Below are 27498 nucleotides of genomic sequence, written 5' to 3' on the forward strand. Positions count from 1 at the left end.
AAGAAAAATTGATGGAAATTTTTGAGTCCTGATCCGTTCCAGTTTTTTACTTCGGTCGTTTCTCTTCCTTATTAAGACTTCCTCATTGGAGGTCAGCTTCATTTAATGTTGAAACCTCATGTATACTGAAGGATAACTTAGAGGATGTGTTTTTATATAAATCAAAAACTGGATTTTGTTCCTTACGAGCTCCACAGTGCAGAGGAGACACAAATCCCTGGGACTGTTATGGCAGGAGTCCACTTAAATGTTAATATCTCCTCCTGCTGCTGCCTCCTTTTCTATCCATGGGTGATCACTGACAAGCTGATTTTTGCCTGCAAACTTTTACTGGAAGATGGAAAGAAAACAAAGCTGTAGAGACCAAATAAGTGGAATAAGATACCAAAAAACCTGGCTGAACAGAACGAGGTTCAAACACTGAAAAACAAGTATAAAATAAACAGATTAATTTAAAAACAACAAGTGTTTTCATCCAAATTCCCTCCAGGGCTATGAAAGGATATTTCCACATTTTTGACTTGCAAATATGTTTCTATTCTTGTGCAGATAAGCCTATTTTGGCTTCACTTCCGCATGTTCTTGGCAGGCTTTTACATCTGCTTTCTTGTTTTTATGTTCATGGGAAGACTTTCACGTTTCCTGTTTTGCCGAACCCCTCCTTTATCATTTTATTTAGCATCATTTGTAAACGCCGAAAAAATCTTAGGTCTTCAAAAACAAATTCTAAAGCTTTGAATAGTTCCTCTGTGTAGAAAACATTAACACTAGTTCATACTATGTAACACAATTTAATGGGCTACATGTTTAACTTCCAACACCAATAATAGAGTTGCTATTGTAACCGGTGTAATTATAACAAGATGTGATTTATGACCCTGTTACACTATGACACTATCAATATTCGGATCGATCCACCTACTTCGGCAGGGGTTCAACGTGTCAAAGTGAGAGAGTGTAAGCGGGTTGAGCCTTATCAGAAGAGGAGTTAACAGCCTGTCGCTCAGTTCTCTGCTGGAGACGAAAAACCTCAGCTCAAGCTTTGTGTCCCGGACGCGGCCAGCTGCACACAATGATCCCCACCGTTGCCTTCTGCACTCCAACTATGCGCAATTGCGCTTTTTTCAGAGGTTTAAAGCTTTTTCAGAGGCCATGGACACGCCAGCCAGGACTAACTACATCCACTCGGTGAGTGAGCCGTGGAAGGTAAAATAAGAGAAAGCGCTTTCGCTTTAAAGCAAAGCTCCTGGGCGGGGGTCTTGGAATTGGAAGTGAGTAAACGCTCCTCAAAATAGCATCAACCGCAGAAAAACTAATGCGCTCGGTGGTATGTTAAATGACCGTCTTTTCTACCAAGAAACATCCGTTTGTATCGACTTGAAAGTTTTGTTTCCGTCTGCAGAACTCACCCCCAGGATTAGTGGTCTCGGGTCTAGCGTTGCGCTGTCTCAAGCTCGGATATTTTGTGCGCAGACTTTGCAGCTAAAACTGTTAAAATCAGAAGGAAATCAGAAAACTTCACAAATCCCTGAGGAAATTCTGTGGTCACAGTCGCTCCAGGATTTTGGAAACGGCGATAATACAACCCATAGCAAAGTGTGCATTATTGCAGTGTGTGTTGTTGTTGTTTTAGATGGAGGAGTTGTGTGGAGAGATCAACAGGCAGGAAAGTTTTCCTGTGGCTCGGTGGTGCAGCACGTCAGGGAGATCAAAGAAACTGAAGAAAATCTGTTTTCACAATCACGGATATCAACATTATTTCCATTGTGTAGAGATGCAGATCACTGTGTCCACCTCTTGCATCGATGTGATACTTTGAACAGACACAGTAAACATTGATTTAATCAGTGTGCAGAAAGTTCTTTTCTTTATCTTTGGGAATTTTCACCCATGCTCAGCAGCCCTGAACCTTCCTTCCTTCATCTCTGCATGCAGTCAGAAAGTATGTAATGCAGTAGATTCATAAAAATCAAGTCAAAGGCAGTTTTTAAATAAAACAAAACCAAACCTGCGTTGTTGTGATTATAATAATAATAATAATAATAATAATAATAATAATAATAATAATAATAATAATAATACATTTTATTTAAAAATAGCGCCTTTCAGAGCACCCAAGGACACTGTACAACAAATACACAATATACACAATTATAAGAGTAACAGATAAAAGTTAAAAGGATGCAGAGGTTTAGACACAAGCAATTTTATGAAGAGAAATGTACCTTGTACTGTCCGGCTCTGCTTAACTTGTACAGTCAGCTGTTATGTTACATCCAGAATTGATTAAATCCATGAAAAACATGATGTAAAACTAGCAGATCTGTAACTTTTTGGGTTGTGACACATTCAGCTTTGTTATTTGAGGCCACGTTTCAGTCAATCTTTCACCAGTTTTACCCTGTCCCTCCAAACTCTTCAAATGATTTGACAAATAAGATTTTCATGTGAAATTGTTTAATATTTAACATAAACCAGAAGTGAAAAATACAATATATAGATATAAGGGGTGCAAAAACCAAAACAAAACTCCAGTCTTATTGTCTTACGATGCTTCAGACCGATCGATCCCGTCACTCTGTCAGTAAAAACTCGCCACACAATTACCGCATGCTTTGGCACTCATTTAGGTTGGTTTTAATTCTTCTGCCTGAGCTTGTTCCATCTCTGCTTGCCAGTAAATTTTGTCTTTTGGTATCGTGCCTTCATTTAAGCACCTGTAAGCAAACACAGTGTGCAAAGGCAGCCAGGGAGGTCAAAGGTCTAGAGCAGGGATGGGGAACTTCAGGCCTCCAGGGCTGGTGTCCTGCAGGTTTTAGATCTTACACACACCTGATTCAAGTGATTCATTCATTACCAGGCCTCTGGAGAACTTCAAGACATGTTAAGGAAGGTAATTTAGCCATTTAAATCAGCTGTGTTGGATAAAGGACACATCTAAAACCTGCAGGACACCGGCCCTTGAGGCCTGGAGTTCCCCCACCCCTGATCTACAGTCTGAATCAAATCAGTACAAAAAAGGGGGGAAATCCTTCAAGTTTCCTAAAGCTGACAAAAACAGCTGCTCTGGAGCAGTGTGGTTTTGTTTGTTGACCTTTAGTCTTTTTAGTTTTTTTCCCCCTTCTCTGTCTCTGTACACATTTTTTTTTTTTTTTTTTTTTTTTTTTAATTGGTTGAACTGGGATTTAACAACCCCGAGGTTAACTAACATGTAATCAGCATGCAGGGCTCTGTGGGGACTGGTGAGACACACAAACTGTTACTTAGTTTTCAGATCACTGACTGAACTCATTTTGTGACTCTGGTAAAGAGGGTAATAAGGAGAGATCTGCTAACCAGTGATAAGCAACAGACAAATAACTGACCAGAATTTCACTCAACACAGCAAAAACTTCTTGGACACTCGGTGTGGCACAAGAAATCTTATTCTTTGTCATTTAAATACTCGAAAGGGACCATCGGCTCATACATGGTCAGGAAGTCGAGCTCAGTGACATCTCTTTAAACCTGTGGAGTGTATGGTTTTCACAAGGAAGGGGGGGGGGGGGCATCCATGGAGGCCATAATGGCTCTTGTAGTGTGCTTAAAACGTGTATTTCTTTTTTCTTTCTTTGTTTTTTTTTCGCCTGTTCCGTTTGGTTCTTCTGTCATCAGAATTATTGTCTAAAGGCAAAGAAAGATGTCCAACATGTTTACTTTACCCGTAAATGGGCCTCCATACCTTGGAGGGCCTGAGATGTCCCTAGACATATAGACACAAACAAACAGGGGCACACACAGATACAGACATCCATTCCACCCTCATGCTCTCAAATGCAATTACTCAGCACAAAACGTGTATTTCTGCTGTAAAGTTGTACATTTTAACACTGGGTCTCTGTTGGGACTAGAGGAGTTGTGGCTTTAAGTATTTCAGCATTGGTTTTATTTTTCAGCCCTGCAGGTTTCTGCTTGTTCCAGACTAAAAACTGTACACAGACACTTGAACTTCCTGCTGTAGTTTGCCCCTATGCTACATATTTCACCGTCTATCCCTTTTTTTCTTCTTTTTTTTTTTGCTGCCTAGCCTGACCTGTCTCCCCAATGTAAGTTTTTATATTGTATGTATTGTCTGTATGGTCGACTAGGTCTGTCATTTCAGCTGCAGGCAACTGACAAATAAAGCTTATCCTTATCCTTAGTCGTAGGTTTAAAGTGTTTCTAAGCGTCCGAGCTAATAATGTCAGATGAGACCTAAGAAGATTAAATGTCTAACTCATTTCATGGGTCAGTTGGCTTTTGGTTTTTATTAATGCATGTAGATAATAATCAAGGAAAAATCCAGAAGAAGAATTAATAAATCTGATGATGGAGACCAATTAGTCTTAGAGGTCATCCAGGTCTTTGTCTTTAACTTTCTGCTTCCAAATTCAGATAAAACTGAGGTTATTGTACTTTGCTCTAAAAAATCTTAGAAATATGGTATCGAGCCAGCTGTTTACTCTGGATGATGTTACTCAGGCCTGCAGTAACACTGTGAGGAACCTTGGAGTCATTTTTGACCAGGGTATGTCCTCAATGGAAGCCATCAGTTGATCCAAAATGCTGCAGTGAGAGTATTGACCGGGACCAGAAAGAGAGACCATTTCTTTCCTATACTGGCTTCTCTTTATTGGCTCCCTGTTAAATCCATAATTGAATTCAAATCCTGCTGCTCACATACAAGGTTTCGAATGATCAGGCCCCATCTTATCATGTCCTTTAAATTTTCTTGCAAAGCTTCCAGTGTCTGAAAATCTTACTCTTTGCTTCACAGCGGCCTCCATGTGGACGGTCCGCCCATCATCCCGACTCTCACCACCAGCTATGTCCATGGCACGTCTTCCACTTCGCTGCTCCACATGACGGTAGCAGAGAGCCTGCAGAGGTCGGTGGAGCGCTGGCCCGACAGAGAGGCCATGGCTTTCCTACAAGATGGAGTCCGCAAGACCTTCGCACAGTTCCAACAAGATGTGAGTCCTTTACTTTAAAGCACGTAGAGCAAGTGTGTCGAACTTATTTTAGATGATGGCTCGCATAAAGACCAGTTTGAGCTCAAGGTTGATGGAATAGTAATCAGCTGCTTAATTATTTAATTTTCAATTATTAAAAAAAAACTCTGACTACTATCTGGGCCAGTCAGGTGACAGACATCCCTGTTCTACCCGACAACTGGAGATGCCATTTCCTGTTAAATTGTTTTTCTTGTTTAATAAACTAGAACAGCCCCTTTCTGCCTTTTATCAATATCTTTTTTTTTAATGAGTCAAAGTACTCGACCAGAAGATTTGAAACATTGTTGCAAAGAAGAAAACAGAAATCCATTGCATTGATAAATTGGGGGATTTACTGAAAGCCATCCAGAAGAACTGGACCCCCTCGTGATCTGTTCACTCTTCCCTCAGTGTCCATAAATAAGAGATCAAACAGTACTGTTGCCCGAGCATGTACTAGTTGTTAAATGGGACCATAGTTCTTTTCTTCTAAAACCAAATCTGGACCCTTGATCACATCAATCTAAAAGGTCCCTCGTGACCTCATGAAAATTTTCATGGTGTTGTCAGGTTTACTGTTCTTCCACATGATCGAGGTGATCATCAAATCAGGTCTCAAGTGGATTCTGTGAAATGTCTGTGAAGGTTCTCAGTCATCCAGGTCATCGTAGTCAAAGGAGCTTGCAAAGAAAAGCGTCTGGACTTCTTTAAGTTGCTTGAAGACGTTTCACCTCTCATCCGAGAAGCTTCTTCAGTTCTAAGGTCAAATGGTGGAGAGTCCCAGATATGAAATATCTTGACCTTAGAACTGAAGAAGCTTCTCGGATGAGAGGTGAAACGTCTTCAAGCAACTTAAAGAAGTCCAGACGCTTTTCTTTGCAAGCTCCTTTGACGATTGTGTGAAATGTGCACATATGGTTAATGCAGAGATTCATTTTCTTGTTTAGAAAATCTGCACATTTGCTCTTTGATTTTTTTCCCCTGCTTTTTCACTTCTTTTAAAGACTACATCTTTAGATTTAGAATAGAATAATCCTTTAAATCCCCACAAGGGGAAATTTAAACAGGCACATTTGATTGCTGAGTCATCACTAGCTACATAAGTCATAACAGGAGCTTTAAACTGACACTTCACAGCAAACTTTGACTCCTGCCTGAAAAGCACCTCCGCCACTGATGCCCTCACCTTTTATTTCATCATGTTTAGTGTAAACATGCAAGTCTAAAAGTCACTGGTCAAAGTCACAGCAGCACCACAGACTGTTTGCATTAACTTGGCACACTACAATCCCAGTATGCCTTTTATGGCGATACCTCTGCTCTACTTGGCAGCTCTGCTACGCTCTCCCTTCATGACATAAGAGAGAATGTGTTTGAGTTTCTGATATCTTCCTATGCCTGGCTCTGCCTGACTGCTTTATAGCAAAGCTAGAAAGGCGTTTTGTTAAGTTAATATCCTCATGACAGGATCTTAAATGACTTATGAGGAACATTATCCATTTAAAAAAGAAAAACACTCTTTAATGTATGAAAAGTGAGGGTAGTTCCTGTATGTTTCAGCCAATCAGGTGTTGGCTGTGGCTCTTTCAGTCGTGCTGAGTCTGCATCTCTGCTGCTGCTATCAGAGGAAATGAGGACAGATCCTATTTCAGAGCTGAGCTGCCTACAGCGTCCCCAAAAACCTGACTTTACATAAATTACTTTAAACAGCTGTTTTCTTTATTTGAAAGGGAAGAAAACTGTAGTTGTCACATGGAAATGTTGCTTTGCTAACACTATCGGTGCTTTCTCTGTAGCTTTTCATTGTGACGTGTGTGAAACATGGCAGACTGCTCTGTTGCTGGAGTAATGTAAAGCACAGTAATCTTTGGACCTGCAGCATCCCCTGGATGTTTGATGGTCTCACTGCACAGAGTTGTTTGTGTCTCTGCAGGTGGACCAGGCTGCAGCCGGGCTGCTGGCGCTCGGAATGAAGAAAGGAGACCGGCTCGGCATGTGGGGACCAAACACTTATGAGTGGGTCCTGTTCCAGTTTGCAACAGCCAAAGCTGGGATTATACTGGTGAGTTAAAGCTGGGCATGTTGCAGTATTGAGATTTGGTAAGGTTGAAAACTAAGTAGGGGCTGGTGACTGGCTAAAGTCGTGTAGATGCCTTCAGATACCTCACAAATGTCACTTATGTGTTAAGGAAATCCTGTTCAGTGGGTCTAAGTTGTGGACCCCGATAAGCAGGAAACTAGATGGATATCCAGGTCTGCAAAAGTCCTGCTGTGTGAGCCAGACGCCAAGAGGTGGCGTGGTCGGCCAGCCTGACCCTCAGGAAGTTATTGACGAGGACACTGGACTGCAGATCAATGCTTTCTGTCTGCCATGCTTCAAAGAGATGCCTGGACTGAAGATGATAAAGATGAAACTTAGTTTCTTGAAAGCTCTAGTTTCGTCTTCTTCCTAATGTTTACCTTCCACAGGTGGCTGTGAACCCAGCATACCAGGTGCAGGAGGTGGAGTTTGCCTTGCAGAAGGTGAGCAGTTTTCTTTTCAGCCTGATTATGTTTTCTTTTTTTTAAATTCTTGGACACAGAGACACATGCATATGTGTGACACGTGAAAGTTTAACTTCTCTGCTCCTTTTTTTTTTCCCCTCGCAGGTTGGGTGCAAAGCTGTAGTGTGCCCTACGCAGTTTAAAACCCTGAATTACTGCGACATGCTGAGGAAGATCTGTCCAGAAATCGAGACGTCCAGCCCAGGAGACATCAAGAGCAGCAGGTACAGATCACCCGTCAGCCCCTCAGGTCGAAATGTGATGTTCCCTCCAAGCATGAAGGCGGCAGGTTTAACGGTTTAAAGATTATTGTGACACTAACACTGGCCATGAGGCTGATTTGTATCCTTGGAAGAACCAAAGATGAGCTTTTCAAATTCGACTGTGGAGAGACGTGGTGGTTGGAGGCTTTTAAAACAGAAGGTTTTGCATTAAAACTAGTGCAAAAACATACATGCTTCATATGCTGATAGCTTCTTTACATTGGACATTGCAAGGTTTGCTGTTAATCCTTTGGTTGGTTCAGTTCCTTTAAAGTTAACTGATTTCTTCAGAACACGTTGCTATTGTCTGTTTACCTGACTGATACTCTTTACTTACAGCTTTGCCAACCAACAGATCACAGCCTGACTGTCTGATTGTTTGCTTTCCTTCCACCAGACTCCCTGAACTCCGCTCCGTGATTGTTTTGGACAGCCGACAGCCGGGCATGCTTCACTTTGAGGATGTGATGCAGGCCGGCGGCAGTCAGCACATGCAGCAGCTTCAGGATCTGCAAAAGAAGATCTCGTTCGATGACCCCATAAACATCCAGTTCACTTCGGTAAGTGATGCGCAGTCACTGTTCTCTTCTCACTGTGGCTGGATGGCATGCAAAAGATTTTGTTGCCACAGGAAATATTTCAGAGTTCAACAAGTAATTATTATAAGCCCTTAAACGACCTGCTGCAAGGTCATTAAAACTTTGAATGTTAGTAAAGTTTAAACTGGTGAGTCAAAGATTCACACACTGTACAGCTGCAATGAAGGGGGAAACTATCCACAGAGAACAAACTGTTTTTGTTAGAGGTGGTAAAGAATTTTTTTTCATGTCCAAAGTTTGATGCTTTAACATTCACGTGTGTGGTGCCTGACCAAGAAGCAACCTCCTGAAGAATGGAGCTGAGATTCTTGTTGACCAGATCCCACCCACAAGGATGCTGCAAATAATCCATAGTGTTGTAATCTCCCAGGGACGATGGGAAAGGATGGTCTGTGTCCCTCCATGGATATGCTTCTGCAGACCATCACTGACCCACCACCACACCAGTCATGCTGAACAGTGTTGCAGGAGCCTAATGTTCTCCACGGCTTCTCCAGAGCCTTTCACGTCTGTCACATGTGCTCAGGGTGAACCAGTTCTCATCTGTGAAAAGCGCAGGGAACCATTAGTGGACCTGCTAGCTCTGGTATTCTATGGAAAATGTCAATTGTGCTCCACAGTGCTGGGAAGTGAGCACAGGGCCCACTAGAGATCCTCAGGTCACCCTCATGAAGCGTGTTTCTGATTGTTTGGTCATGCACAGTCACACCAGTGTCCTGCTGGAGGTCATTTTGCAGCTCTGGCAAGTCTCATCCTGTTCCTTCTTGCACAAAGGAGCAGATACTGGTCCTGCTGAGGTTAAAGGCCTTCTACGGCCCTGTCCAGCTCTTATAGTGTTGCTATCTCATGGAATCTCCCATATGCTCCTGAGACTGTGCCGGGAGACGCACCAAACCTTCTTGCGTTGACATGTTTTGATGTGCAATCCTAGAGGATCTAAACTACACCGACCCTTGCCAAATGCAAAACTAGTGAAAAACCATTAGAAAAGATGAGGAGGTAAAAAATGTCCATGGCGTCCAGGTGTAAAACTATTCCTGTTTTACTGGTTTGTCTCATTGTTGAGCCTCTAGTGCACATGTTGGTAATTTCATTAACACCAAAGCAGCTGAAACAGATTAACAACCTGCTAAACAACACAGCGAAACACCTGCAGTCATAATGAAGACAAAATCAATCATATCCATTTGACTGTTTCTTTCTTTTTTCTAGTCAGAAATTGTGAATATCTAATCTTACAATCCTAAACTCATTGCATAATTTCAATGTATTATTATTTTCTTCAGTGTTATCTGGTAATAAGGTATCATGCTGTCTGATAAACGTCTGCAAACACAAAGACAACAGATTAAGTCCTACTTTATGGCTTTATAAGTGCAGTAATGTGAGAATAATATTTTACCAGGGTACAACTGGAGCTCCAAAGGGTGCCACCTTGTCACATCACAACATCATCAACAACTCCTACTTTATTGGAAGAAGACTGGGATACCACTGGAGAGTAAGTGAATTAATCAGGAATTCACACCATTAAGACCTTTTTAAATAATTTACTGATTTTAATTAATGTCTTTGTTAAAGTTTGGGCTTTATTTTATTTCAAAAATCCACGAAAGGATTCAAACTAACGAAGAACTGATCCTGTTATAAACTACTGTGTTTTTGCTTAAAGTCTTTTCATTGCAAAGTTTTTTTTTTTCCTAATTTTGACTCCTTTATTTCCTCGTTTTCCAGCCTCACACTCGAGTCTGCGTGCCAGTGCCTCTGTACCACTGCTTCGGCTCTGTGGGTGGCGGGATCTCCATGGCCGTGCACGGCATCTCCACCGTCTTTCCTTCCAGGGGATACGATGGAAAGGCAAACTTGGCAGCTATCGAGAGTGAAAGGTAATGTCAGAAGTTCAGGCTAGGATTTAAAAAATAAGACACCTCTAAGCCTACAGGGCTGTGTTGTTGTGCGAGTTAACAGAAAGATATTTGATCTTTAATACGCTTGAACAAAAGGTCTGAGACTATAATCGCCTTTAAATCTGGAGCAGTGTTGTACCTTTGGGTTCCAGGATACCATCAAATTAAAGCAACACAAACTGGTTTCCACACGTCTCATGTTTCCCTGCTTAACGATGATTTAAAAAAAAAAAATTTGTAACTGTAATCTGAGTGCATCTCATTACTAACACAGAGGTCTGTGTCTGATCCTTTCTTACGGAATAATGGAGATTGTCTTGTGTATTTGTGGCATGTCTGCTGATTAAAGAAATGAGCTTTAGTCACCATTTAAAAACTTTGTGTTCATCTGAGTGTTGATCTCAGAAAGTCAAATATTGTTTTACTGCATGAGGCCGGTGAGCCTTAGTCTCAGATACTTCATGAATGAGATCAGATATTTCCCAAAAGCACTTCCTGTGGCCTTGTAAACTGCCCCATTAGGATAACATAAACTGTGTGTGTGTGTGTGTGTGTGTGTGTGTGTGATGTCTCCCACGCTTGCCAAAGCGCAATGGATCCATGTTTTCATGTTTACAGCAAATTCTGAAAATTTAACAAATGTTTTCTCGTCTGACTCTCAATTTCTGCAGTGAGCGAATGTGAAGTGAAATTTAGTTATATTTATAGAAAACAAATTCAAAACAACAGTCACCTCAAGGTGCTTTATATTGTAAAGTGAAGACCCTACAATATTAGAAAGAACCACAACAATGAGATGACCCCCTATGAGCAGCGCTTGGGGTTAGCAGGAAGAAACCTCCAGCAGGACCAAGCTCAGGGAGGGGCGGGGCCATCTGCTGTGACCAGTTGGGTGTGGAAGAAAAGAGGAGAGATGTGAAGTTTGATAACTGCTATTTAAAATGTAGCTTCAGTTTCCTGATATTAGGTGACGGGAGTTGCGGCATTCCTTTTTTTTTTTTTTTTTTTTTTTCTTCTATTGACAATTCTCTATAAACCTTAGAGATGGTTTACAGAAATGCTCAGTCCTGTGTATACACTGCCACCCCTCTTGTAAACGGAGTAGAATTTATAATTTATATTAGTATAGTATTGTCTTGTTTATTTTTGTCTATTTTTTTTCTATCGTGCTTACTATGACTGGGAGAGTTCTGCACAAGAATTCCAGTGTGCCTTGACTGCTGGTTTATGCACAAATGGACTTTGCGGCCTCAAAGATAGAGCTGAATGTGTGACATCACGGCGTCTGTGTACATCATTTATATACAGTCTCATCTGTGGTTACAGTTCTGCTTTCTCTGCAGTTGTTGAGTTCTTCTCAGACTCCTGTAGTCACCTGTTTGATAACAAAAGTGCATCATAACCTTGGATACAGCTAATTTGCACTTTTGGTTTTGGGGCCATTTCACACAGTTTTGTTTTTGTTTTGTTTTTTGTCCAGTTGTTATCATATGCAGATATTACATTTATATAAATACGTAATCAGTAACAAAAAGTGTTTTTTGTTAACGAATATTTTAAACACTGTCCAAATGTTCTCTTCTCAGGTGCACCTTCATCTATGGAACGCCCACCATGTATGTCGACATGCTCAACCAGCCGGACCTCACTAAATATGACTTGTCATCAGTGGAGGGAGGTGAGAAAAGAAAATGATTTTTAAAGTTCATCTTCTGATATATTTTTTGCATTTATTTGCTTCTGTTTGTTTACATCTTTGAACTTTAGGCATCATGGCTGGTTCACCCTGCCCTCAAGAACTTGTGAAGAAAGTTTTCTCTGACTTGAATGCGAAGGAAATAACAGTGAGTCTTTTTTTGTTCCCCCCCCCCCCCCCCCCCCCAGTATAAGGTCAATGTTTGATTTATGAGTGATTTAATGGTGCAGTTTAACCTTTTCCCACTAGGGGGAGACAAATCCTCAGAAAAACGACATAATGGAGTGAGTTCTGATTTTTAAGGTAGAGACACAGGAAGGAATCTGTAAAAAGTTTATTGGATGTTAGCACTTCCAAAAGTCCAGGCTGAATATACATGAGCTATGTCTGAGGAAACCCTCTGATTTGCTGTTAGATGCTTGTTTAAAAAAAAAAAAGTGAAAAGTGACAATGTCTCACAAAGAATTTGCTACAATGATCCTGCATTCATCTTCTTATTGACCAGGGTAGAAAAAAAATGACGATTCACTGATCTTGTCCTCACTTTCAGTCTTTTTGGCCACTCTAAATGTCAGTGAAGGTGTGCATGCAGAAACGAGGATAGATAAAGTGTCGTTGTTTGTGCAGCTCTTCACGTTATCCTCTGTTTGAACTGAGCTGTTTTCAGCTCCTCCACCTTTTAAGCCAACTTTTGCCTGATAGGCTGTGTCTTGCAAACAGAAGGTTGAAACAGGAGCTGAGCGGGGCTTCCTCAAAGAACCACATTGAGGATATCAGCTCATCTGCTGGGGCTGAACTCGAGGCTCTTTAAAAACGTGGTTTAACATGTTGAAGAAGACACTTTTACCAAGAGCTGAACAGGAAGAAAAACAGACAAGCAAGCAACCACGCACAGGTGATTTTTGGTCAATGGTTGATGGGTGTTTCCAGTCTTTCTTTTTAAAGCTTTAAAGACAAGAATGGAAACAATCTCCTTGACACATGAGCTTAAAATAAGCTCATGTGTTTTGTTTTGCTTAGACTGATTCACGGTTTGTCCATTGTGCTGAAAAATTGAATGCGCAGGGACGGGATGGCGAATCTCTCCTCAACATTTTCCTCATTTACTTAAAAGCATCCCTTTTTTCCATCCCATCTGCTTCCACTTCATGCTGAAGTCTTCATCTTTGATATAAATGAATGAGAATTATATTTAAATCAAGTCGATGCGTGTTTGTGTGTAACTGAAGCAGACCAAGGGCGATGTGTGTGTCTGTGTTTATGCTGCTGACAGCCTCTGGCAGATGAATAGATGGAGAGTCTTTAAGTAGAAACAGTTAGCATTGCTTTCATTGTAGCCGGTCACCTGGATGGGCTCCTGTTCGGCGTCTCCTGTGGGAGAAAAGACACAAACTCAGCAGCCAAGTCAAACAGTCGGCCCTCCAACCAGAGACCCCGCGACCTGGACTCGGTGTGCTGGACCCCAGGGCCAAGATGGAAACGTTCAGTCTGGGATAGAGGGGGAGCACACGGAGTTCTGTGGTCAAAAAGAGAAAATCATAACAGTGCAACGCCAAATCTGAGCTACTCCAAAACCACCTTAAACCTCATTTGGGAAGCCGCTGTCACAATGCACCAAAGTCCAGCTGAAAACCTTCCATCACAGCCGAGATGAGACTTTATACTTGCACAAAACTGCACATCAGGCATTTGTAAAGGCCAGCGAGCGTTTAACTGTCATTTAACGGTCTACAGTTTCCAGTTAATTATCGCTCTTTCAGAGATGTTTTCACAGCTATTTGTTTATCTGTCAGTAAGGCTGTAGAAAAACTACAGGGCTGACTGTTATGAAACTTGGAGAGGTGGAGCGGAGACAAAGAAAGAACTCATTAAATTTCTTCATGTCAGAGTGCTCTTCTGTTTTAAAATAAGCATCGTTTCACAGCCTGTGTGGGAAGCAGATTCCTCTTTAGATGTCTTGTCTTTAGGAGCTTTTAAAGATGGGAAATTTGCTGAGAGTTGACACTGATCACATGTTAAACGTTATGATCAGCTTGGCATCAGACACTCAGAAGCTGCTTTGCATACTTTGCATTCTCTAAAATGATTTAAATACAACCTCAAAAGAGCCACACGTGACAGATTAACTTGTAGTAATGACTTTCTCTGTGACTTGATCAGACTCTGTGGAGGAATTTTGGAGCACTCTTCTAGTGTTGCTTCGGTTCCCACCAACGTATTTTAATCAGTTTGAGGTCTGGTTCATTGCAGTGTCTTGATTCTGTTGTAGATTTGCTGCTGTGCTTTGGATCGTCGTCCTGTTTCATGTCCCACAGCTAAAGCTCGGCTTACAGAGGTCCTCACATTTGACTCTAGAATACTTTCGCGTTCAGATGAGTTTATGGTCGACTCGAGGACTGCAAGGTGCCCAAATAGCGACTTCTCAGCCACTGTGCTGACAGTTGGTACGAGGTGTATGTGCTGATGTTCTCCAATCTGTGCATTATAGCCAAACATCTTCACTTTGTTGCAGAAATCTTTCTTTAGCTGCAACTTTGCAAACCTGACCCAACTCCTGGCAACCTTTGCAAACGAGCCATCATTGTTCAGTCTTTCTATCTGTAGTGTCTGAGGTCTAGCTCTTCTGCAGTTTTGCATGCTCTGATCTTGGGATAATTGTTAAAATAAAGGACGACACAATTTAATGTGTCACTGGTTGAATTTTCTGCTGAGTTTTTGTCTGCAAAATATAATTAATTTCTTTATTTTGTTTTGCAAATAAAAATGTTAGCATTTATGTCTAAGTTAAATTTGTCCTCACATATAGTAGTAAAAAACGTTGTGTTTTCTCAACTAGAGCAACAACATCATCACTGATTTGTTATCTTTTTCTCTTATTCTGGTCTTATAGAAGGCCTTGAGACCTGATTTGTTATAATTTACATCAGAAAAGCTCAACTTAAAGTGGCGGCTGCTCTCCCTGGAGTCAACACAAGAAAACAATCAGATAATTACAGAAAAGCTCCCTGGTATTTCCTAAAGCCCAAGTTAAAATGTTTAGATCTTATTTTTACTTGGCAACAGGAAAAACAGACAAAAGAAACAGAAAAGAAAACCAACAAAACTGTCTTCAAAACTACTTAAAATTGCTGACATGATCATTTAATTTATCAACTACTGTATTGTGTATAAAAAGAAAAATAAAAAAGCCCCTGGAAGTCAGTGATCCCAAACCCTCCCAAAAAGTCAGAATATTAACACCTAAAAACCAAAAATAGTTTTCTTTAGAACTTCTTTTTCGATATTTTAATTGGTGATCTTTAGAGGTGCTGATGCTCCAAGCCCAGGTTTCTGGTCTTCATGCACCACTTCCTGGCTGCAGCTTCATATTCTGAGTAGTAATCTACATTTCCTCTTCTCGTCATGGCTTGTTCGGTACCTGTGGGCCGTGAGTTCATTGGCGCATGCCCTTTTTGGCCCTCGCTGTCTTCGGTCTGCAGCGCTTGAAGCCAGTGATGTCTCTGACCTGCTTGCCCTTATGCTGATTCGGAGATGCGCACAGTGCATCTGGACGGTTCAGGCTTGGGATCGAGTCCATCCACCTGGAAGAAGCCAAAATATGAGAAGCATGAAGGAGCATGTTTCTTATTTAATACAGTGTGTGAACCTGAATAGACACTGTTTCCTGTTCGATAACCGTGAAGCTGCTCCTGTGTTTGTAGCTGTCAGTGATGCTGCAGGAGTTTGATGGTTGGCTGAACAGGCTGATTCTTTAGCCTCGACAAATGCTGGATGATTTAGCAAAAAACGTCGTGCAGAAAGTTCCCAGAGGAGGAATCATATGGCTTTAAAGTCAGTGGCGCTACCAGCAGAGTTTAGCGTAAAATTACATGAACGATACGAATGGATTGTATGTTACAAATTTCATGGCAATCAGGATGAAGAGAAGCAACGTTATTAAAGTAGCACAAAGACTTCATGTGAGAAACGGATGTATCCACCATATCATCTTTATGTGGGAGATTTCGCTTTTTGGGACCTCAAGGTTTTTATTTGTTTTTTGAAGGGACCATATTTAGGTAATATTAAAGTATTTTTTTAATGCAGTTATTTTATGCAAAAGAAACCTTGCATTCTTTCCAGTGGCCACTAGGGGGCAACTGACTGAAGGTTGAAGAAATCTGAGAAACTCCTTTACATTTCTTGATTTTATGACCTCGGGGGGTGAAAAGGTGAAAATTCTGAAATTAGAAGAATAGTTGGATTTTTTTACAACATAAATGTGCAATTCTGCCACAGTTTGTGTTTATAACATTTAAATATATCACAGTTATCATCACGTGCATATGATGACATTGCTGCTTTATAATCTGAGCTCGTTACAGTTACAATATGCATGAATTCTTTTGTGGCTTTTATTCTTTTTTTCTAATTTCTTTAATTTTTTTTTTCTTTTAATTTTATAAAAAAAAATTTTTTTTGGAATGGAAAAATATCAAAAGTCAAAATATTTAAAGATCCCCTCATTCCAATAATCCTACTCGATCGTTAGTTGAAGATCAGCTTTGAGTCTTACTTGCGCAGTGGAGCTATCTGGCAGCTGCAGTTCCACGGGTTGTTGAAGAGGGTGAGGTTGGTGATGGTGTTGAACTGGAGGCTTTTGGGAATCGACTTTAGCCTGTTGTTTTCCAGGTGAAGCACCTTGACCGTCGTCACACCGGTAAATGCGCCGTCGGATAACTAGAAAAATGCAGAGCAGCACATGAGCTGTATTTTATTTCTGTTTTTTTTTTTTTAAGGGAGTGGAAATCTACCTGAAACTTGCGTGAAATATTGGTAAAAATCTCGGGATATCCTCCATATCTGTCCAGGGTGTGGGGGGTAAGGGCGGGGGTAGAGCGAGGGAGTCGTGCCAGCGTTTTCCTCTTTGGATAAGTGTTGGTGCAGGAGGAAGGATGAGAGGTGGCTTTCATCCCAAACACTGACAGTCTGTGAACTCTTTCTTTCCTTCACGGGTGCTAAAAGCTTCAGAGAGGTGCTACATGAGCTGACGTACATCAAGTGTCGTCTCCACCAGCAGGAGGACACGGGCGGATGAGAGGGAAGCAGAGCTTTGCTTGTTTTATGTAAGACTGGAGGAGAAGAGGTCGTTTGGAAATTTCCACTGCAGAGTGAGAAGTCGCTGAGGCGCTGGTGTTTTGAAGGAGTGAAAGATGGATGACTTCCAGCCTGGTCGAGGTGTGTTCACTCCTTCTGTCGTCTCAGTCTTCGGGATGCTGCCATGAAGGCTCGCAAAGGCCCCAATTGTCCATTCAGCTGGGCCAATGGCAGGCTAAAAATACTCCTCTTTCATGCACCGTGGAACACCCTGCCTCTATTTACCTGTCTCCTCAACCCTCCTGACCTGTTTACAGGACCCTCACAGCCAAAGCAGAAAACGCCTCGCTGAAAATAACACTTGTGCAATAATTAGACTCGGCCACGCTTGGCCATACTCCAGCAAACAAAAACAAACCAAAAATACCAGCATTTGGCTGGAAATCTGCTTAATCTGCCCCGGCCGTGTGTGCTGGAGTCGGCGCCTCCTGCTGCTTCCACCTGGCTCGCGCACAGCCTCAGCGTGAGAAGCTTGTTATTTTACAGTTTACCTTTCTGGGATGCCTCCATATTTTGGCACAGGTACACTCAAATATTGGATTAACCCTGGAGTATGAGGCAAACATGCTCTCGAAGAGCTTAAACTGTACGCGCTCCTGCTGCAGCTGATGTGGAGGCGGGCAACAGACGGGCGTCCCACAGGCTGCTGTGAAAACATCTGTCTCATTAGGTTCAACTCACTTTCTCATATGGGGCATTAAAATGGTTTGTTTTAATCTAATTTCTGGACACGTTCCAATTTAAATACAGCAGTGATGAGTAAAACTGCACTCCAGGGCACAAGGGAGGATCCACAGTTGGAGTCACTTCCTCTGACATGTTTGTATTGTACTTTTGACCTGCCGTCATTGAAGAGGCTGATTGGAGCGTGTTTTTAAAGGCACTGTTGAGACCATAAATGTAAAGTCCAGCTGGAATAACCAGTAAATGCATTTAACTCTCATTTCCCCTTAAAAGCTACAAAGAGGTTCAAGTCTTACCTCTTTGCTGACTGACAGGATTGGCTTGTTCCACCCTTTAATTAAATCTGTAATTGGATGCCAGGTGCCAAAATACTGAGTTTGTGCTTAATGGATGACACTGAATTATTTATCCAAAACAGTTTCTCAGTACCTGGTTACAGCGTGAAGAAAAAAATAAATAAAAACTAAGGGCCTGGTTGAAGCTTTAATGCACACCCCTGCTCTCAGATTCTGTTGTTTGACAGGCTGAAGAAAAATCATTCTTTACACGCCTGCATGTCACAAACTTCTGACTTGTGACTCCTCAGATTAAAGTAAGCATCTCAAATTCCCCTGATTATGCAAACTGTTGTGCTCCTGGTCTTTGAAAAGACCTGTTGAATCACAGTTTTGATCACCACAAATCAAATCTCGTACATTTACCCTGACACCTGTCCTGCTTTATAAGTTCACTTATGCATCTGTCTGCATTTGCTAATTCACTTCAAAATAAAACTGAAGCTCAAGGTCATACTTGTAGAACGTTTTAAGACCCCACAAATTGAAATGTAGTACAGTTAGGTTTAATACGCACACGCTTCTCAGTAGATCAACTCTTAGAACTTCACAGCTTTTTGCTAAACTCCTGCTCTGATCTGCATCCGGAGAAAGATCCCATTTGGTTAAGCACATGTGTACCCTTGAGCATCAAACATCTGCTGTTTTCGAGAGATAGAAAACTGCAGCAGCAGCTTTGCATTATAAGCATGAACTGAGACACGTGTGGAGGAAGTGAGAACGCCCAAGAACACAAGACTGGCTTAAATCTCACTCTTTATGTAAGCTGTAATCACGGGATTAATGAGAGAAGACTATTGTGGGGGCACTTTTGTTCTTACCTGTTACAAGGAGGATGGTTTGGAAACTGCACTCATATAAATTTGTAGTTTTTTAGGGAAGCAAATATTAAGTCAGACATGCAGAGACCTTATTATGACATAACTGTTTTAGTTGGGCACAATGTTTTCTTAAAGCTGAGCCAATTAATTCAAAAGACCTTTACAAAGGCTGTCTTGTACGTTTCTTCTAAATAACCTGAAGATATTTAAGAGTCTACAAGTAGTTTGAAAAAGACCTAATTTCAACAGGTTGTTTAAATTTCAAGCCAAAACTTCTAGCAGTGACGTTTGCCAGGCTTGATGCTTTGCCAGTAATAAGCCCAGTAAAACCACAGACTGACCTTCTCCAGACCCATGTTGTCCAGGTGTAGTTTCTCCATATAGCGCCCAAAGCTCTGGAAGGCGTTGTCAGGGATAGTCTTCATGGGGTTCTTCCCCAGCGTGAGCTCCTCCACCACCCGCAGTTTGCTCATTGCCACGCTGGGATAAGTGGACATCTTGTTGCCGTCCAGGTGAAGTTTGGCGAGGTTCTCTACGTCGTCCAGAGAGCTCGCGTGCAGTGTCGTCAGCTCGTTGTTACTAATGTGCAGCCAGCGCAGGTCTTTGGCGCCCGAGAAGGTCCCCTGACGCAGCTCCCGCAGCTTGTTGTCGCTGAGCTGCAGAACAAAGAGGTTGATCATTGGGGAGAAGATGCCCTTTGGCAGGTCGCTGATCTGGTTCCCGTCTAGGTGGAGGTAGGTGAGCTCAGTGAGATCCTCAAAGGCACCGGGCTTGATGGTGCTGATGTCATTGTTGGACAGGTAGAGGTAGACGAGCTTGTTCAGTCCCTTGAAGGCCTGGGATCCGATCTCTCGGAGGTGGCAGTGTTGCATGTGCAGAGAGATGAGTCCCTTGCTTTCGCTGAAGGCTCCCGTGGGTATGCTGCCCAGGTTGTTCCTCTGCAGGTTCAGCAAACGGGTGGCCTCCGACACCCGAGGGATCTTCTTCAGCCCCACGTTGTCACAGATGACATGCTGAAGGTCACCGTGGCAGTGGCACTGGCTCGGGCACTGGGCCGGGGCGCCCCGCACTACGATGCCCAGCATCAGGAGGCAGGTCCACAGCAACAACCAGCTCACACAGCGCATCCTGAAAAGCTTGTAAATGTAACTCGGGTCAGTTAGAAAAATCCTGCAAAAGTCTCAGAGATCTGCAGAGAAATGTGAAGAGCAAAGGCGAACGCTTGATCCTGTTTGTTTGTGCTGAGAAACAGACGGACAGAGGAGGAGAGAGGAGGTGGGCAGAGCTGAGAGACACTTTGAGAGGAGGATGGACAGAGCACACAGCACTATTTATAACATTTACTTGAGGAAAAATACTGAGGAGGGCCTGCCAGGGTGTTGGACTGAGAGATCTGCAGGAGGAAGTCAACTGTCTGAGAGTTTAACCCTAAATGAGCAGAAAGGTGAACCTCAACTAGTCTTTTTCTTTGCAGCTGGCTTCGTTTTTGCAGGATTTGCAATGAGCTTGCTGCAGGATGCACACCTTCAGACAGTTGATAAGAGTTTGTAACGTTTGATTAACTTCCAGGTGCATGTTAGACAACGTGGCACGAGGTCAGCTTGGCTCTGTGCTCGCTCCCAGACATCGCTATTGTTTTTTCAGTCTGCGGTGGCAGGAAAGGGAGCCACTCCTGTGTAGCTGTTTTATAACCTATAATAGTCTCCAGATGGCTTTTAATCCTATTGCAAAAAAAGATACTTCCATCATCACAGCAGTGAAAGTTTTAGATGCCACTTTACATTCCTGTGTGCATTCCTTTGTTTTGTGGTATCATGCAGTGGTATTTTTCCAGACCTCTGTGCAAATGATGGAGTGGCTTAACTTTTTTTTTTTTTGTAATGAATATGATTGGCTCAGGTTAGTGGATGGTTTGGCTTCAGGTGTGTGCGTTTATGAGATGAATGAACCCACCCAGGATAAACGGAATGTAGAGTTTACTTAACAAATCTAACATTTTATTGGCAATATTGTTTCCTGTGTGACTTTCCAGGTGAACGTTCTCACTGTAGCTCCTGTAAATTTCCCTAAAAGTCCCGTCTCCAGCAAAGTTGAACCTTTTTCTAGTGCACCTCCCGCTTCTTATAAACGTAGTAAAGAAAGTTAAATACATGATATATACCATAAACCAAATTTTAGATGGTAACATGGTCAGAAATGGATGTAGTGCATGGCAGTAATTGAGTGAATATAAAAAGAGCTAAGAGCTCACATGTGTAGTTAAAGTAGAAAAATGACTCCATTAGTTTGACTTTGTAAAACTTTATTTTTCTGCCATGATGGATATTTTATTTTGAAATGTTGAATAATGAAGTACATTAGCTGTGTAATATGCAATAGAAAATAAAACACTGACTATGGTAAGAATTTATTACTGCTAAATTATTTTTATTAATTCATTTTTAAGTAATAACATCAGATATTTTCCATTTCCAACTTTGCCTCTGAAAATTTTAAGCCTTTTTCTCCTTTTATAAAGCACTGAGAACTGCTTTATTTTAGATCAGTGTGAGTTTTCTTGCTTTATTATTTTAGTTTGTATGTCTTTATTGTTTAACTGTGGTGGTGTCTAGTTTTATTTTTCCTTAACATTCATTACAAACTGTTCTCTTTGAGTGTTTCATTCATATACAGTATGATACTATGATGCAGTCATGCGTGTCGTCATAGTATCATAGCATTAATGTGATTGGTCAGATCAGCCGTGTTGGTCCACTGTGTGCTGCCAAAAACCCCTCTGAGCCACTGGGGCATGGCTGGATACAGGACCTCTGGAGGCGCCCCCTAGTGTCTGACACTGGCACTTTCTTTGTTTATCTACAGGATGCATCAGAACAATTTGGTTTTTATTGTGGAGACTTTTGGCGTTTGTTTGTTTGTTTGTTTGTTTGTTTGTTTGTTTTTTTAAGTATTATTTGGACTCCACTGTGTTTCAGTCCCACCTGCTCATATCATTGCTTGTTTGACAGCTTGGATATGGCACCACAGAGAACAGCCCCGTGACGTTCCTCGCCTCCCCACTGGACAACGTGGAGAGAAAGACTGAGACTGTTGGCTACATTACAGATCACTTGGAGGTAATTTGGCATGCTTCTCAATATAAATACTGAAATGCATTAAAATAAGATTTATTTTGAGTGCAAAAACTCATCCAAACAAAACAATTTGGGGAGGGCTGAACACTTGAATAAAAATCAGCAGGGAAGAAAACTTTTATTGTGACAAACAGTTATCGATGAAGGTGAATATTGGGGGAATATAGGGCAAAAAAACAAAGTAACGGTTTCAAAGAAAGCTTGTACTAGCCTGATTCACTCAAGGTTCAAGGTTCAAGGTAATAATAAAGAACCTTGAACCTTGAACCTTGAGTGAATCAAAACTTCACTTCTTTAACTCTGTGCAATACACCAAAAAATGTTTGGTGAATAAAAGTATGAATCATGAGTCACCTGCTCCACAGGCTAAAATAGTGGACCCTACAACCGGGATGGTCGTACCTGTGGGTACCTCAGGGGAGATTATGATCAGAGGATACTGTGTGATGCTGGAATACTGGAATGACAGAGCAAAAACAGATGAGTGCATCACTAAAGACCGGTGGTACAAAACTGGGTAAGTTTAATATCGTTGACCATAGTATTTTATTACAGCGATTAGAGTATTCTGTTACAGGTACTGAACTGTGGTGGTTTGAATCATATCTTTCTGATAGACTCCAGTTTGTTCATGTAAATGGAGAGTCTTCTTCACACACTAAGGTTAATTATGGAGTTCCACAGGGTTCAGTACTAGGGCCAATTCTGTGTACATTATTACACATGCTTCCCTCACCAGTATCATTAGAAGGCATAGCTTATATTTTCACTGCTATGCTGATGACACCCAACTTTATCTGTCCATGAAGCCAGATAACACACACAAATTAGTTAAACTGCAGGAATGTCTTACAGATATAAAGACCTGGATGGCCGCTAACTTTCTGCTTCTAAATTCAGATAAAACTGAAGTTACTGTACTCGGCCCTGAAAATCTTAGAATACGGTATCTAACCAAATGCTTACTCTGGATGGGATTACCTCAGCCTCCACTAACACTGTGAGGAACCTTGGAGTTGTTTTTGACCAGGATATGTCCGTCAATTTCTTATATTAAAGTTTTAGCTTTTTTTTTTTCCTTTCCATTGTCACAAAGCGCTTGATCATATTCTGATTGTTGGGGTATTCTCTGTATCATTGTAGACCTCATAATATAAAGCACCTTGAAGTGTTTCTCTGTGACAAGTTTGAAATAAAAATATAAATTAAATCTAATTGAAGTCTTTAGTTAATCATCACTACTTTACAGCTGTTAGTATTGTCTGCATTTTCAGGCAGATAGGCTTTAAATATAACATCTGATTCTGTTAAAAGGCTGATTCTCTCCCATCCTTGTTCTTGGGCATTTAACTGTTTCTTTGTCCTCTTGGCCAGCGACATCGGCAGCATGGATACATACGGCTACTGCAGGATAGACGGCAGGATTAAAGACATGATCATCAGGGGAGGAGAGAACATTTACCCGGCAGAGATCGAGCAGTTTCTGCACAGACACCCCAAAGTTAAAGAGGCACAGGTGAGCTCAAACAGCAAGGGCTGAGCAGTAAACCTAGAGGGTGTTATAGGAAAATGAGAAGGGAGACTAACTGTACTCAATTATTCACTAGAAATTCTGTCGGTGAACTTCAGAAGCGCATACAGTAAGTTTTATTTTAACATCAGACTGGCGTTCACTAAGATTGCTACAGCAGAAATTAAATTTTACTGAACATTGCTGCTTCCACACTTCAGAACAAGTCTTGTTAAAACTGTGTTAAGAGTGTGGCTTGATATTGTGTGTCATCAGTCTGAATTTCTTAACTTTTCTTAACGCCTATTGTGCATTACTTACAAGTCCAAAAGGCAGGGTGACCCCTCCAACACACCACTCCCCCCATCGATGTGGCTAGGTGCATAATTGTTGGAAAGACACAAGTTTAGTCTCTGTACACCACCTCAGTGGATTTTAATCCAGCGGTCAAGAATGCACTTTCACCTTTTTAATTTGGTGGGGAGTTTTTCGCATTCCAGTTTCAGTTAAAAGCCAACAAGAATGAGAGCACACATGTGATTTAGATTTTAAAAAAAAAAAGTGTTATAAAGAACACGTTTAAAGTCGCACGAAAACCATAGAGTCAGTGGAACATGCAAAGCGGCCTCCAGACTTTGCCAGGTTTTCAGTTAGGACACCCCCAAGAACATTTTAAGAAAATGTTAACATTTAAAATATTTGTTTTTTTTCCTTTAAATTTTTTTTTATTATATTAACCCCTTAAAGAGTGTCTTGACTTGGCTTAATCTTTTGGCCCTTCATGTGATGTCTAATCCTCTGTATTTGTCTTAGTTTCAATCTTCGTGTGCAGCGTTTGAATGTCCAAAGTTCTGTTCAGATATTTAAGATTTTGTACTGCTGACTGTTTGCTGTGTGATTCTAAATGTTCCTCGTTTCCTGCTGTTTTTCAGGTGGTGGGAGTTAAAGATGAGCGTATGGGTGAGGAGATCTGTGCCTGCATCAAACTGGTGGATGGAGCAGACTGCACTGCAGAAGAAATCAAAGCTTACTGCAAGGGACAGGTGGGGCACAGTTCCCGTCTTATATTTCATAATGAGCTGGAATTGTGTTGCACCATAATGAGCGCTGTTCATTTGCTCCTTTCAGATCTCCCACTTCAAGATTCCTCGTTACGTACTTTTTGTAACCAGCTACCCACTCACGATCACTGGAAAGGTAATTTCCTCAGTCCTGGCTCCTCTACCGAGTTCATAAAAAGCAGGAATTTCTTCCAGGATTCTTACAAATGACATAAATTAATCAGCAGGTTTAATAAAATGTCATTCATCCTGAGTGAAAAACATCTGTATTTAGCAGCTGCTGTAACAGTCTGCAATAATTTAGGGGAAGGAGAAATCCAGGATGAAAACACAAACTCCCCTCTGGTTCTTGTGTTTCTCTCGTGGGATGCTATTTAATATCATTTACTGTAGACTTGGCCCTGTGTTTGAACAGGCCTGCCCTGAATGCTCTCAGACAGGAGGGACGGGAAGCTATTAGCTCGTCTGCACGTACACTATGGCCTGTTAGATGAATCCCAGAGGGCTGGCAGGCCGTACTCGACCTGGACCATCAGATCAGATAAAACCAAAACCTTGATTTGAGATTCCTTCTAAACGGAGCAAGTACGATATGATAAAACTTTCAGAAAAATGCAAAAAATGTTCTGCGTTCGTGTTATAATTGTAACTACTCATTTGTGTCTGCTCAGATCAGCGGGTGATTGTTTGTGGCATTCAAACACATGTGGGAAGTTGCAGAATGCCCTCTGATGGACAGAATATGCGACATCAATGCAACGTTGATTGAATGGTGTTTCTCTTGTCGTTTGTTTAATTTTAAATTTTATTTATCGTGGAATATTTTAGTTGAGCTCTAAAAATGAACGTCACTCAGATAAATATGAAAGTTACTGGTGCATTTTTGGTTTGCTTGGAGATTTCTGTGTGAAAAGAAAAGAAGCCAAACCACAGGAAAATGCTAAGAGTTCACAAACTGGGGTAAATCTGACCACAAGGGTGACGTCAGTAGTTTGTATATTCTGCTCTGATGTAGCTAATGCATTGTGTCGGTTTAAACTGATTTTTGCCATTTAAGAAAAAAAAAATACTGTTGGTATTTACGTAGAGAGCAGAGTGACAAGTTGCATGTAAGAGACTGATCCTTTCATGTGTATTTCTGGGAGTTCCTGTCTTGAGGCATAAAATATGGGGGATAATTAAATCAAGTGTGCACACTGATTTATGTTTACCACACGCTATTTAGCACTAATTCTGCCAACATTTAACGCAGAGAAAGAGCACGTTTTATTTTTTTATTTTTAGAAAACTGCACAACTTCTGTAAATCACCCGTAAAACTAACCACACCCATTAGCGCTATTTGGGGTTTGCATTCACATGTTGTTTTGTCCAATTTAGTAAAACTGGCACTTGTAATCCAAGCTGACGCACCAAAAACTTCACTATCTAGTTGTTGGATGAGTTGTTACGAGGTGGGAAATTATCCATAGAGGTCAGACCAGGCTTGTAAACATGTTTATTTATGCTGTAAAATTGTAACATGTAACATGGAAGTCTGTGAGGACTGACTCACTTTTGGAGGCAGCCTTAAGTGGTCATTAGAGGAAGTAATCGAATTAGATTCACTTGTAGTTTTGGCAATTTTCACAGAGATGCATTTGACATCTGAGTGCTCAAAGCTGTTATGAAAGACTCTTAGATTGATTTAAAATAATTATTTATTGTATTGACCCCAGTAAGTGACAGATTTTAATTTGCGTTCTGATTTCTTACGAATTAAATGGAATCACCAGCACACAATAAAACACTCGGCCCCATTTACTAATAGGTTTTTATATATTCATATACTTTGACGCTGCAGATTTGTCCATTTAGTGCTCCTGCAAAAAGTTGTTGTTGATTCGTGTCATTCTTCTTTTTGTCTTTCAGATCCAAAAGAACAAACTGAGTGAACAGGTGGAGAAGCAACTGAAGGAGTGAAAATGAAAAGCTACAAACTGTACAGAGGGAATTTAATTAATACGTGTGCGTATATCAGATACCAAAGATACAAATTGGGATTGTCAGAACTGGCCAACAGAAAACGCCTCAAGATCTTGTAACGAGTGGTTACAGGGACAATGTAACCACCCCCCCCCCCCCCCCCCACAAAACAGTATCCTGTACCTGCTGCAGAAAATGGTCCCACATAGAAACACTATTTACTTGTAAGGGCCCTTTTTAAGTGCTTTTGTCTGTATAGGCAGGACAAAGGTTGTAAGGTTTTTAAAATGTTTTTTTTAATGATTTTTAAAAATTTATAAAAACAAAAATCTTCATTATATGAACTTGAAATAAACCTTTTTACAAATTATTAAAACCAGGCATGCAGGTTCCTCTTGTTACAGAAAGAATGAAGGGGTTTTTTTGGGGTTTTTTTTTTTGTTTTTTATTGTCCTCGATGGCAGGTGCAGGCCTCTTAAGCCTGCCATTCAGAAATATGCACACATGTTCCACTTTAAAAAATATGAGCTTTAAAGTGAGTGAGCATTGTTCAGAGCTGTAAAGAATTTCCTGACCAGGCTACATGTGCAGTTCACCTGACGCTGGGCTGCTGGATCGGATGTCATCTCCTGTCTAGACCTGAAGGACTCGGCCCAGAAATAGCCCTTAAGAGCCCAAATGAAAACAAACTGTGCTCCTGGCTCTTAAGAGAGAACCTCAAGGTTTATTTAGCATTTTTTATTTAACATATTTTGGGTTTGGATTAAATGTTTCAGGACATGGTATTCCTACCATGCGCCAAGTACAGGAGGTGGTTTTAACAGGGAAAGGC

General features: G+C 41.2%; 2 protein-coding genes across 3 annotated transcripts; one reads left to right on the top strand and one right to left on the bottom strand.

Moving 5' to 3' along the window:
* Window positions 1-932: 932 nt before the first annotated feature.
* On the top strand, window positions 933-27036 carry acsf2 (acyl-CoA synthetase family member 2). Its single transcript, XM_026178011.1, has 16 exons — window positions 933-1188; window positions 4796-4991; window positions 6946-7074; window positions 7482-7535; window positions 7662-7780; window positions 8217-8379; window positions 9824-9919; window positions 10153-10304; window positions 11912-12003; window positions 12093-12169; window positions 22006-22113; window positions 22497-22648; window positions 23506-23647; window positions 24574-24684; window positions 24770-24838; window positions 26613-27036. Exons 1-16 carry the CDS (start codon window positions 1073-1075, stop codon window positions 26661-26663), a joined length of 1827 nt encoding a protein of 608 aa, XP_026033796.1. The 5' UTR covers window positions 933-1072; the 3' UTR covers window positions 26664-27036.
* chad (chondroadherin) lies at window positions 13025-21992 on the bottom strand. 2 transcript variants are annotated; one of them, XM_026178013.1, is made up of 4 exons: window positions 19339-21992; window positions 16577-16740; window positions 15440-15602; window positions 13025-13392 (listed from the first exon to the last, which is right to left on the bottom strand). In XM_026178013.1, exons 1-3 carry the CDS (start codon window positions 20122-20124, stop codon window positions 15455-15457), a joined length of 1098 nt encoding a protein of 365 aa, XP_026033798.1. In that variant the 5' UTR covers window positions 20125-21992; the 3' UTR covers window positions 13025-13392; window positions 15440-15454. The 2 variants fall into 2 exon arrangements, with proteins under 2 accessions (XP_026033798.1, XP_026033797.1); XM_026178012.1 differs by lacking the exon at window positions 13025-13392 and having other exon boundaries at window positions 15144-15602.
* Window positions 27037-27498: the final 462 nt, after the last annotated feature.

The sequence above is a fragment of the Astatotilapia calliptera genome, chromosome 8 (assembly GCF_900246225.1).
Source record: "Astatotilapia calliptera chromosome 8, fAstCal1.2, whole genome shotgun sequence".
Classification (NCBI taxonomy): Eukaryota; Metazoa; Chordata; class Actinopteri; order Cichliformes; family Cichlidae; genus Astatotilapia; species Astatotilapia calliptera.